The sequence below is a fragment of the Trichoderma evansii genome, assembly GCF_050947405.1.
Source record: "Trichoderma evansii strain SZMC 28006 chromosome Unknown GGI43scaffold_22, whole genome shotgun sequence".
NCBI lineage: Eukaryota > Fungi > Ascomycota > Sordariomycetes > Hypocreales > Hypocreaceae > Trichoderma > Trichoderma evansii.
Genome location: NW_028145184.1, coordinates 188,985 through 202,351, shown reverse-complemented (window position 1 = coordinate 202,351; position 13,367 = coordinate 188,985). Strand labels below are relative to the sequence as shown.

Here is a 13,367-nt window from a genome sequence, read left to right as displayed (position 1 = left end):
TATCAATATGGGTAAAAAATCGCCCTAGCTCAAAGGCGTACTCAGCCATTTACTTCTAGGCTGGTAATTCCCATGGCTGGGACCGAGTTTCCAGATGCCAACCTCATAGAATAGCATCGAACTCCTAACTCGGACAGTCCAATTCGGGATCCAGCCATCACTGGTACGGACAAGTGCCTCGTATAGCTTATGTCCACTAGCTGTTCTCATGTCTGAACTTTACCAGCTTCGCATCGTGGCGTCGCTTTAAGACTGACTACACTGATGAGCTCCAAAAGGAGATCATCCAACGCATGGGCGAGCTTTCTGGTAAGCCGGCTAACTCGCCTCTCCACATCCACCCACTGGTGAACGCCAGACGGGTAAAGATAGATGTCTCTGGGAGAGACTCTGTCTGACCAGGCGTGGACTGCCAGGGAGCGCTCCACCAAATGGGCAATATGGGACGCATGGTAAGGAGCAGACTGCGAGACGGCAACACCTCACCTGACGCGACGAAATTCCCGTACCCATCAGCCGCCAGAACAGCGAGGCAGTATCCGAGAACCGAGTCGAGCAGACCACTGCGTATAGTGGAGGCAGGCGGAGAGCGTGCTCCGGCATGTTCGTCGTCTCAAACTCGATGACGCGCAGCGAGATGCTGTCTGGGGATGCGGGCTTGGTGGCAGTGCCCATAAGCGATTTAAAAGCGCGAGGGTCTGCACCGAGAGGGAGACAACTCACGTTTGCAAGCCTCGACTAGCTTTCAGAGCATTCGTAAGTGACGGCATAAAATATACGACTTTGAATGCTCTTGTGGATTTAAGACCTGGGGCACCCGTTCTTCAAGGCACCGATCGCCTTTTCATCACTAACGGCGATGGCACAAATAGAAACATTGTTCACGGTGAGTCAAGGAGACTCTCCTATGTCACTGCCGGGCAGCACTAATCATCCCCGTCTTGGGCACTTAGATCTCGGTACATCAACGTCAAGACCCGTAGGACGATCCACCCTCCGCACATTTGGATAAACGAAGACGGCGAAGAAGTCGTTTACTTGCCCCCAATGGTTTGTGGCTACACCCCGAGTTCTTGCATTTTGATTGGCTGACATTTGTACAGTATGCTAATCTCTTGGAGGACAAAGCGATCCCCGAGGAGGACCTTGAGGCTCTACAAGACCTGTAGCAACGCTTCTCCGTTGACATCGATTGCAACATGGGTGACGTGCTGATTATCGATGTACGTGGCTTTCTATTCGATGCAGTTGGTCTTTACTAACACAACTGATCAATTGTAACCCCTAGACCATCGGCACTAAAATATGCTTATCTTCTATGCCCCACGAACCCCGCCGCATGCCGAGATTGCGGCCGCAAACGTCCAGCTTGGCGATGAGTACATGTAAACTGTTTGATCGCCATTGCATAGGTACTCTCGCACTGCGAGGTGCTACATGGCAGTTAATTGTAATTATTATTATATCATTTTGAAACATCAAAGAAGAAATCTTGTACTAATGTAACTAATGTAATAAAATGCATGTATTTGTTGTTTTACCACCAATATAATAGTGTACATGTAGTAATAATACCTAATACAACACTTAAACTTTAGCGCACGACGTCCATAGTAGCACAGTAGGAGAGACACCTGAAGCGGCGGTTCTAGTAGTAATATTTAGAATACCTTGTAGTAATATATCCGCGCAGAGAGACTGAGCCCCTGGTGGCTTCCCAGCCGAGAGCTGAGATCCGGAAACAAAATAACATCTAAGGCTTCTGCCGTCTCCACTACAGGAACCTGACTCGGATGAAGTTTGTATAAAGAGTCAGTCTCCGGCGACGTTTATATACACATCTTTTGCTCACGTATCAGCCCCTTAGCGGATTCCTCTGGACGAGCTTAGTAGACTGGACAAACGAGGCAATATGAGTACGGCTAGGGAGACAACGGCGCTCCTCCGGCGGCATGCCGTTCAGGATGTGGACCGAGAGGCAGCCAGCGAGATAGACGAGGCACCCATCTCCTCGTGGCGGCGGATAGTGGGAATTGCGCTGGCACTGGTTGGTATGATGTGCTAAACTGGTCCAAATGGAATTCTCGACGCTGATGCGAGTGCTGCCTACAGGTGTTTTCATTGCAGGAGCCGATCATTCTTTTTTGATGGTCACGTATGAGACGATTGCGTCGCATTTTGACGCCGTATCATATGATGCGTGGATTCTCACGGGATATAACCTAGGATATTGCATGGCGCTGCCAGCGGTAAAGACTGACCCCCTCCCTATTTTGCGTCGTACGCAACACCGAGCAGAGATTTATGCTGATTCGTGAAAAAAGTATGGGAAAATCAGCGACATGTATGGACACAAGACGCCGTTGGCCATCTCATATTGCCTGTTTAGCATTGGGACTTTTTTATCGTGAGATCATTTTTTTCTATTTATGTAGCTCGCGCCGAAAAACAGACTCGTTACCTAACACATACTTGTAGGGGAACGGCATCCCATGTGTGGCAGATGATTGCTGGTAGGATCATTACCGGCCTCGGAGGAGCAGGCATGGTTGCCCTGGTTTCGGTGGTCATTACCAGTACGCTGACCTTGCCAGTAATGGTCTCGTCGAAACTAACCGTTTGTGACAGACAGAGTTTTACCCAACCAGGTTGCCTTCATACGGAGCTTCGTCAGCGCCGTCAACATCTCGGGACAGTTGTTTGGCGGCCCCTTGGGCGCGTTCGTTGCCGACGCAATCAGTTGGAGGTGGTAAGGACAAGACACCTATTTGCTCCCAAGCATGAGGCACTGGATAACAAACAAATACCCAGGTCATTCTTGATTCAAACTCTTATAGCGCTTTTCTGCGGTATCCTCTTCATAGCCCTATGGTCAGCTCCAAAACCTGTCGTAAACCAGCATGACGGCTACCAAGCGCTGAAGCCTTCGACCTCGACCAAGGCCGACTATTTCGAAATTGCAGGCTTCGCCGTGATCATTACAAGTCTTTTGGCGTCAATCGAGCTATTTGGCAAGGACGAATTCGTAACTGCATCGATGCTCTTGTTTATCGCGCTTGCTTCCGGGGTAGTGTTTATGTTCTTCGAGGCATATTACGCCGAGCGTCCGTTGATTCCACTGTCGCTGATCAAGACTAAATCGTCTCTTTACTTTGTTATCCAGATGCTGCTCATCTTCAGTTATCAAGCGGTAGGTCTACGCTGACGTATCTATCCGAGGGTAGAAGAGAAAAGTTAATCAATCATGCCAGCATGCCTCGAGTCTTTCTCCGTACTTCCTGTGGACTAGCGACATAGAGTTAACCGAGGCCGCGATGCGTATCATTCCTTTGCCAATAGGATTCATGATTGGTTCTGTAATTGCTGGAATCATTATTCGAAGGTCTGTCCAACCTGACCCTTGTGCATAAGAATGGTGCTAAAATGAGTGCTTCTACGAAAAGAACTAATGAGTACAAATATCTGTGCAGTACTGCTGCTGTCCTTGGCCTCTGGGTCTATATGCTCATCGCCGCGCGATGGGGAGCCGCAGAGCAGTTCTCCTGGGAGTGGCTTTATTCGATGCCCGCGGGTCTCAGCCTGGGCATCGTACTGGCATGTACTTTCACAGGGCTTACCGTGTCTACCGAGCCCTCCTTGCATGGCACTGCCATCTGCCTATACTATCTCTCTCAACAGGTCGGTAGCATCATTGGAACAGCTGTGTCGACCGTTGCCATCCACTCAGCCTTCAGGGCCACTTTGACAGGGGCGTTGCAAGATCTCCCAAGAAGAGACGAGGTAAATAATTCGCAGGCTTGATCTTATTTCCTTGTGCAATCTCTGACGGTGACAGGTTATCTGGGATATTATAAATAGATCGGGCATTCGGGGCATTCCGCAGCCTCTCCACGAATCTGTGCGCTTAAGCTATCTGGCAAGCTTCCGACTTGTGTCGAGTATGCCTCTCTCCAGGGACATATACAAACAGAATCGTTGCTGACCAAACCGTACTCTTAGCTATTCCCATCATCGCCACTAAGTTGGCATTAACGCTTGTGTTTTTCATACCAAAGGTGGCTTTAAAGTAGAAGGATCTGGTCCAATCATATTGGGGGACGGATTGTCCAGAGGCTTTACGGTGGTGATATGGATGCCTCGTAGGTCTTACTTGTGGAATTTCCTGGTCAAGACCATAGTCTATTGATTGCTGAATGGGTATTTGAGATATTGAAGGTCGTAATAGTGTTTTCTATCAAGGTAAAAAGCATATGTACACTTAACTATAGCCGATATCATGGTAGCGATATACGTGTCTCGAGGTCTAGAATGGGTGCCAGATGCGAGGTGGAGGGAGACTCATCCCAACATCATGCTGCACTTTGCGACTGTGGCAGCGCAGGAATCCGTGAAAAGAGTAATTCCTCAATTTGTGCTGATTGAAAACGAGACACTTAACGAGAATCCATACGATAAATAGCGAGAGAAACACGTACTGAACAGCAATATTTTCACACTTTGCAACGTAACTCAGGTTTATTTTCTATATTCATATTATGTCTAGTCAATTACAAACGCAATAGTTCTTCAGCGCCTTATTATTTTCTGTCTAATCCCACCATGAAGCAATACAGCTCGACCCGCAGAAATCCTTATCCGTGAGGTATAATGCTGATAGCTCGAATACAGAATCCGGGAGAATGTAGCCATTGCCCATACTTACCGCTAATAAAGTTCAAATATCCTGGATATTTTGATATTCTCTACTGTTACGCTTGTAAATATTTACCTGATCCACTTTACTTGCCGCTCAGGCAATATGCTGGCACACCACGCATGGCTTTTTCACGACTGTATAAAGTTTATTGACATCCCTAAGGAAGTTACAAGTATTGAACAGTTGAACATTCTCCAGCTATCTTGGAAATGAATCGAAGAAATGCCTTTTTGACGTACTGGCTTACCCTATGTATATATGGGAGCGTAGGAACATGGTCAGAGTTCGGTCTCAATACAATACTTTTTGTTTGCGGACAAATACAATCAGCTATTTAAAAGTAATGAAATACAAAGGTTGAAAGGCGGCGCATATCTAACCCTGAGCCAAAAGGAGCGTAAGATAAACATAGGAAAGAGCAAAGTTTAGAAAAGACACCCATAACTCAAATCGCTATACAATAACAGCTGTTACCACGAATAGAATATAACAAAGGAAATGTACGTAGGATATCGTGATGCATAAAACAACTCAGCGCTCTCAGCGCTCATCCGTATAGCTAGGCTGTTAGTAGAAAATGCGTGAGGCTAGAACCCACTCTCTATGGGAAGTCTCCAATGTATCAGCGCCATTCCGCTCCTCTTCTTGTTCCCCGAATTTCCATGTCTCGGGTAGAGTGTATTGCCATGATGGCAAATCTACCGTTATTCCTTCGAATGTGAAATCTGCATTTAGTTTAGCGGAGAGGTCATGGTAAGTCTTTTCTCGTTTGTTCATATCCTCTAGCTCAGAGTCCTTGAATTGAGATAGTAGCTTCTTTAGTAGCTCTAAATGAAGCACCGCTGTCTTAGAAAGGAGCTGAATGTCGCGGCGAGTATAACCGTTATATACTCTTTCAGAATGGCGGTAAACCTCTGTCAATACTGTCTCGTGAAGATCCATAGCATAAGAAGCATAGCCGCGGTCTCCTCCCGAAGCAGCCGTGACCAAAACATTTGAGAACAGCTGGGATACTGCTAAAGTTTCTGGATGAAGTCTTCCAAGACCACGTTGTAGATTATAGTACAATTCCCTAACAGTCTCAATAGCCACATTCCATCGGTTCTGCGCACACTGCGCATGCACTAAGCATGTGCCAATCTCAGCAATTGTCGGAAATTCCGAGTCAAACATGGTCGGTAGATCGCTTCGCATGCTCCAAAGGGGTAAAAGTACGCGCTCAAGCTGTTTGTAATTGCCTTGCCTGTATAGGAGATGGACAAGACCAATCAAATCTTCAGAAGGAAGGGTTTCAAAAGCAATATCCAAGGTGTTGATTGCATTGATGACATCAGCCATAATCTCCAACGACGTTTTTAGCAAAATATCGCTATAAGCGGCATCGTCGGGATGCGAAGCATCTATTCCGACCAAGTATTGAGCCAAAATGCATCCATAGCGGATGCGTCCAGCATGATGATATAGCTTCTTTTCTTTGGAGAACCTAAATATAAACAAGCTGATTTGATTTGCTTTATCAAAGTCATCTTTGTCCAATAAGTCTTTGACTAACCTATTGCCGACTTGTAACATGAATGTTTCAAAATCGAACTTGAGAGATGGTCGATCCTCTCCTAGCTCTTCCATCAGATAGGTATAGAAAGACATTTGTATCTCATCGCCGCTGTTTGCCTCAAAGTATTGAGTGAATGTCGCTTTGAAGCGTTTGATAAGCTCCTCTTCGAGGTCGCTAAAAAATTCATGACGCTCGTGAATTTTCCAGAAATGACGCAGCTTTGCGCCATATTCCAGCAATACCTCTACTTTGGCTTCTTCTTTAATCTTTTGTGAATACTTCTCAAGTAGTAAAAACTCTAGAACATTTTCAGTCATGACTTTGGAGTAGGAAAGTTTCTCGAGGGGCTGTTCAAGACCATGGGCGAAGACGATCAAGAAAATAAAGACGACCTTCTTCATCTGAGACTCTAGATCAGGTTGAGTGTCTTCATGGGAATGTTTATGTCCATGAGTGATTGATTTGCGCATCTTATGAAGAAAATCTTTGCCTTTCTGCGTTAAGTCTGCCATGGCAAAGAGGGTAGCAAACTCATGAGCAGCGCGGAAGAGATCGATATTCACGGTAGCGATATTTATAACATATTTAATTTCTTCCTCTAGAAATTGGTAAATGCGCTCAGGAGCCTTAAACCTTTGATATAAGAGTATAACATTCTTCAGATAAACCATAGTTTGATCGAGGTTAGTTTTGAACTCATCTTTATGCTTATGGTAGGTTTCGAGTGTGATAGCGATGGCATGCTCTGGTTCAAATTCTGTTTTTTGTGACTCCTTAACCATTGTCACATACATCCTTGATAAAAGCTTCTTGATTGTGTGAACAGTTATGTTTGTGATGACCTTGGTGTCTGTAGTAACCTTCTTAAGTGCTTCTTCGTAGGCGTTTACAGAAACTTGATAGTAATCTCTGTGTGTTTCGCATATCTTGGCCAAAGCAATAAGTGTTTTGACTATCAAGGCCTCATTATTGCTGATTTTGGTAATCATGTCTCTGTACTCAACAGCGACGTCATATCGTTTGGAGAATTCGGCCTTGGTATGAAAATCCAACACATACGCGTATTTTTCATAGACTGAGGCGATTGTCTCCGCTTCAATCTTATATTCTCCCTCGATCGCCAATTCTCCATGATATCGGATGATAGCTACCCATAAAACTTTACAGATAACATGTAGCTTGTCCCAGAAGCTGCGGGCATCATAATGCTTGCTGAGAGCCAAAGCAGCCCTGAATGCCTCATGGTGACAATAATCGAGACCTTCATTAAGCACATTTATGATCCTCTCATAATAAACGTATGCCTCCTCATGGCCAAGAGTCACATAACGATCTGCTAACAAATAGAGTGTCTTGATAGTCGATTCATGCTTTGTGCCTAGTTCTTTCTCATATTTATCCAGCACTTTGATGTGGATATTAATAGCTTCTGTATGGCGATGATGCTCTTCGTAGAACGCAACTAAGCTATCCGTGGCTGCTTTATAAAGTTCGGCTCCTGTAAGAGGGCTGGATTTGGTACGGAGATTATCTTCTAGCTTCAGGGCACTGCAAGCAGCAAAAATTTGCGAGTGAATTTCCTCGGCCATAGAAAAGAGCCCCTGGGTCGAGTAACAATCCGCCAAACGGTGTGCAAGGTCTAAACATTCTTCAATTAAGTATTGAGGGAGCTTTATCTCAGAGCCTGCGATCAAAATTTCACTCCAAGTAGATTGTAACGTCTTCTTAAGCGTCTCCTCAGCATCGCGCCAATTTTTCTGTTGATTGTATACGTTTATCAGTGCCTTCGATGCCGAAAATACACTTATATCAGACTCATTATGTTGGTATTGATCCACGAGATACTCAAATACCTCTTTCACTACTTTTTCTGTCGACTCAGTGACGGTGGTTGTCGTTGTCGTTCTTGTGGTAATTGTTGTCTCTGTGATCTCTTGAATCACTTCAGTAATAAGATTTGCGGTATTCTGAGTTTCTTTATTGTATCCTTTGCTGCTGAATAAACGCCATACATTCTTCAGAATGGAAACGGCGATAATAGCCAAGCCAGTAGCTCTACACTCTTCCGCAACCTCTCTGATTCGCGTGATGTACTTGATTACTGCTTCAGATTCCTCGGATTCACCGTTGGTGGTACGTTCACTGTACTCTTTGTACTCTTTGTACTCTTTGTATTCTGTGTAAAGACAGATGAGAATGCTATTGACATCTTTCTTACGACCTTGTCTGCGAAGAAACTTGACATATTCTAACGCAACATCAATTTTGATCGAATTGATATTCACGTCAGATTCTTGGTCACAGATAATGCTAATACTTTGCCAAAGGCTCACGTAAAGTCTTTCAGCCTCGAAAAGATGCTTGCATCGTTCGAACGTATTGGCCAGCCAGAGCCAATTTTTGATGCAAAGGTAATCAGTGAACTCTTTGCCAATTCCAAAGATTAACTGCTCCAATTCACCAACTCTGTCAACTGACGGGTCATTGAACACGATATCCAAGGTAACAAAGTACCTATAAACCCCCTTTGCTTGTTCTGACTCGCTGCCGTGTCTAGAAACTGTGGCGGTATACAGTTGTTTGTAAACGTCAATGACACGTTCTTCTTCTTTTATGTCAATGTAAAGTTTTGTGAGCTTCTTATACCAGGATATTACTTGATCGCTGGAATATCCATGCTTGTTCTGGTCAATTTTGATCGCTAGCTGAATCATTTGAACATAACACTCGACAATATCGACTTTCTCTTTGTTGTGAATAGTGGTGATTTTAATCCTGCTGGCAAAGTCTAGTGTTGCCGTGTAGTCGAAGAAATGGCTCACACACCTATACACAATGGCGGACTTTGCTGTCAAAATCTTTTCTCCAAGCTTGGCTGCCATGTAAAAGTACCATGCAGCATCAACATTTGAGCCAAAAGCACCGAGATAAACGTATCCAAGAGTAATTAAAGCATGAAGCACTACAGTATGTTCACCGAAGCATGCCTGCCTGATTTGGAGAGCGAGGTTATGATTCAAGAAGAGTTGCTCTTTTGTATATACTCTGTTCCAACAGGTCCTTTCGAGGAGGATCAGTGTAATGGATCCAGGGAAAACATGCATAACCTCAGACTCAGACAAATCAGACCTTTGAAAGTGCGCAATCCAATTCTCTACAACATACTCGAGCAATGAATCAGCCGAGATAGTAGACAGAGCAATACCATTATGCAGTGCGTCCATAGTCAACTCCGTATCTCCTTTCAAGTTAATTTTGGCGTACAAAAGCATTGATAATGTACAAAAGCATTGATAATGTTAATTGCCGATGCGCTTCTGTCTCAGCCGGCAATAAGACTCTTCCAAGTTGCGATTTCATGAATACGCGGACTGTTTTAGTGCGAAAATGAACATAGCCGTCTCTAATGATGACTAGTCCATGGCAAGAATCGAAGATGAGTGCAGCAACTTCAAAAGGAGTAGGAGACACCGACTTCATGTGCCTATGAAGATCAATGGAAAGAATCTGTGCGGCCTCAGCTATGGTGAGTGAGCGTGTGACCACAAGCATTGTGGACAAAAGACACTTCAAGGAGTGATTTCTCAAAGGCCGTTCATCACACTCAAGACTCTTCATAATCTTGGGCAGTATATTCGGTTCCATATCGTGACCAGCTTTTAGAAGCGTGCTCTTCGACTGCTCTTTAGACAAGAACTGAGCAGCATAAAAGGCCCAGAGCCAGTTTCCTTTGGCTTTGTTCATGAACGTTTTGAAAAGCTCTTCGCGATCCGCAGAGCACAAACTGTTGAAAATATAAGACTGAGAAAGTGATTCAAAAAAGTAAGTTTCGATATCTTTCTCAACTTTAAAATGAGGAATCACATATTCGTATTCTCGGATATTCTCGGGAATTGAGCGGGAAAATGTAACGACGCGGATATGTGAGAGCCCATAGACGCAGGCTTGGAGCTTTTTGTAGAACTCGGCGTCATCGCCCGCAATTCCTTCGTATCCATCCAAAATTATGATTATAGACGCATGTTTGATGCGAATAGCTTTAAGTGAGTCATGAAGAGCCTGCCAAAGTAAAAGCTCTGTTGGTTCAGAATCCGCTTCAGCAAAGTGTTGCTCAAAAGCTTTTACGATACTTTTATATACGTCGATGTTACCGACATTTTCCTCGAGTAGTTTGAATAAAATGTTCTTTAAAAATGCACTAGGCTTTGGTTCATTTGGTAGATCGTATGCTATGATCGTTTCATTAGCAATAGTTTAATTCAAGGAAGTGGAATTACTCACGAAAATTGTATCGAATAACATGATTGGATGTGACATTGATAGGTCTAGCAAGTCTTTCCTCTATCCATCCAGCGAGGAATGTCTTACCACTAGATTTGCCGCCAGTGACACAGATGATCTGGCCACTATTGTCATCGGCAAGAATATTCTTCAACCAGTAGCCGACTTCAGTCGATATGTTGGCATAATGATTAGCCTTTTCAAATACGCGGTTAGGAATATAGTGACCCCTATTTTGCTGAAGCTTGGATCGAAGCAGGTTGATATTTAGAGAGAGACCCTTCGCTTCGAGCTTTTGCTTCCATATTTCATTGGAGAGTGTCTCTTTGAAGCGCCATATCTGTTCAACTTTTGTTCTGAAGTCAGAGCCAAATTCAAGAGGCTCTAATGAGCCCGGCTTCAAGTTGCTGATTTTTTGTTGATATAATGTTCTCATGCCGTTGAGAAAGACTATCAAATTGTGAAAAGTGTGGATTGTAGCATTGAAAATTACTTGCGAAGGCTGCTCTAGATCGTATACTCGGATAATGTCCGTGAAAAAGATGGAAATTTCGTAAAGTATAGAAAAGGTTGGTAAAAGAGCATCAGCCTGCGTATAACCAATCTAAAGATATTTAAAATTATATAATATTAGCAATCGTTTGAGATGACAGTGATGCTTTTGGTCCGTGAGATACACCTCTAGTAATGAGTGAGTAGCCGTAAGAGCAGTGGTAGTTAAATTAGCTGTGCTGTTGATAGAGACATTATTTATCTGTCCGTTAGAGATAACCTCTTGATCATTGCCTTCTCTAGCTAAAGTGTTGATTCTCGCTTCATCAGCAAGAATATTAAGCGTTTCTGCATTAACGAAAGTATTGATCTTGTCTCCAAAATCCGAAATGTTGAGCCCAAAGAATTGCGCAGCGTGGAGAGCACGATCCCAGGCGCTGCCTCGACCAGGCATCCGACGAAGCCGCTCATTTGAAATGCTTTCAAGGTAGTATTCCAGAGTAATATGAGTAACTTTGGGCTTGGGAGAGGGCTTAGAGCGGAATTTAGCCTTAGTCAACAACGTTTTTATCTTAAATGTTCCGTTCTCCACCACTTCCGTCGATATAATAGTAGTAGCAATCTTAGTGGAGGTGACGGTTTTATTACCGATGGAACTCGTGATAGTCTTTGTTATAACGTCATCGTGATTGTTGGTGTGTTGAGGTGACGACACTTGAGAGATTATTGCGATGTTATCCGAGGACCCTGGTGTAGTCGATACTACAGGTTCAGGGGGATTATGTGATACTACCAGGCCACGAGACTTATTAGGTTCCATGGTGGCAGCTCGTCGAGGAACTGTAGGGGTTATCACAGTTTGTGATAGATTTGATCCGCTTGCTGTAGAATTTATGCTGGCGGTTTCGTTAGCTGTAGAGTCAGCGGTTCTGTTCTTTTTCTTTCCTAATAAAATTCAAGAAGTTAGCTTAGTGCTTGTAGTACAAATTCTCAGGGAAATAATAGTGAGAAATTTTGTATAACAGAAAAAATTGTTTAATAAATGTGCTAACATACCTTTATTAGCAAAGCTCTTGAACATGCTGAGTTGTAAGGTGATATCGGTATGGTTTTCAGCCCTGGATAGATACAAATCAGGGACTTGAAGTGAAGAAGTCGTCTCAGCAGCGCTATTTAAGACGAATATAGAGGAAGATTGGAGATATATCTGGGAAAGATGCACAACGATTTATATATAATTTGCTTTTACTTTTCCTTTGGGGCTACTGAGCATAGAGACGGTTCAGTATTCCAAATACCACGCCCGAAGATATATATTAGCCATATGGTTGCCAATCTCAATCTAGACTCTCTACTTAGCCACAACCCCACGAGGCCACACCGAGAATCTCTTGTATTGGTTATCGCATGCGGCTCAGCCCGGAATAGACCGCATTGGCGTGTAGCATTGCATACGGGTGAGTGGATACTGTCTCCGACGCGGCTGTGAGATAAGAAGACTGTTAAACCAATTGAGCATGGATAGAGCCTGCTTTCTTGCTGTTGTCAACTGAGACTTGCATCGAGACCGAACTCATCTACTTCGGGTAAAGTAGAGACTGCTTCATAACATTGGAATACGTTTAATGCGTTCAACGCATAAGAGAGATTTGCAACTTGTCTAACCTCTCTCACATCAGAAATTTCTTATTACAATCGTAACTTTTCACCTTCGTTATGCTAGAGAAAAAAATTATATAATCCATCTAAGCATTTAAAACGAGCCTATATACCAGCTCTCGCTGCTCTATAAAATGGACATGCTAATAGCTGTACGCAAAATTTATTCTTAAACTACTAAATGCGATACATCAAACATCCTTTTATTGGGACACTTTGTATATAAAAGCTAGAAGCAGCATTGTACATGACTACATTAAGCTTTTGCACTCCATTATTCAGCCGCATTGCTCACTACCGCCCCGCATAAATCCCGGCTTCGACGGCTTCGGTCTGGCCGCAGAGCTGCGGCCTTGGGCTACGTGGAACTATAACACAGGGTGCTCTGTCTTGAACAAATGTGTCGAGCTATTATTGGTCATAGTAGCCTTTTGAGGCATCCTTTATTGGCTAATATTGTGTACTCATATGCTCTTTTTTCTGTAACACGGTATAGCAGAAGTGAGAGAGCTTTACTAGGAGAGAGTACAAGGCCGCTGCGTCGTAGTTCATTGCCATCGGATGCAGTTCTTCATAAATTATAGTATAATTAATGTTCTGAATTTGCAACGGCTTATTCATGTGGCGCTATGAGGATCATCCTGGACGATTTGTTCAGCTGCAGCCTGTTCGGCACGGCCTGAT

General features: G+C 43.9%; 2 protein-coding genes across 2 annotated transcripts; one reads left to right on the top strand and one right to left on the bottom strand.

Annotated features, from left to right (window-relative positions):
- The first annotated feature begins 1,572 nt into the window (after nucleotides 1–1,572).
- On the top strand, nucleotides 1,573–4,187 carry GGI43DRAFT_195164 (major facilitator superfamily domain-containing protein). The gene is made up of 10 exons (XM_083200002.1): nucleotides 1,573–2,051; nucleotides 2,113–2,249; nucleotides 2,325–2,407; nucleotides 2,479–2,576; nucleotides 2,629–2,749; nucleotides 2,812–3,190; nucleotides 3,252–3,382; nucleotides 3,444–3,780; nucleotides 3,836–3,938; nucleotides 4,000–4,187. Exons 1-10 carry the CDS (start codon nucleotides 1,913–1,915, stop codon nucleotides 4,068–4,070), a joined length of 1,599 nt encoding a protein of 532 aa, XP_083057238.1. The 5' UTR covers nucleotides 1,573–1,912; the 3' UTR covers nucleotides 4,071–4,187.
- Nucleotides 4,188–5,263: 1,076 nt separating this feature from the next.
- On the bottom strand, nucleotides 5,264–12,105 carry GGI43DRAFT_430173 (tetratricopeptide repeat protein; the record flags this gene model as incomplete). Its single annotated transcript, XM_083209217.1, has 9 exons — nucleotides 5,264–5,362; nucleotides 5,399–5,554; nucleotides 5,588–5,732; nucleotides 5,763–9,121; nucleotides 9,158–9,481; nucleotides 9,516–10,480; nucleotides 10,533–11,136; nucleotides 11,212–11,969; nucleotides 12,081–12,105. 9 exons carry the CDS (start codon nucleotides 12,103–12,105, stop codon nucleotides 5,264–5,266), a joined length of 6,435 nt encoding a protein of 2,144 aa, XP_083057237.1.
- Nucleotides 12,106–13,367: the final 1,262 nt, after the last annotated feature.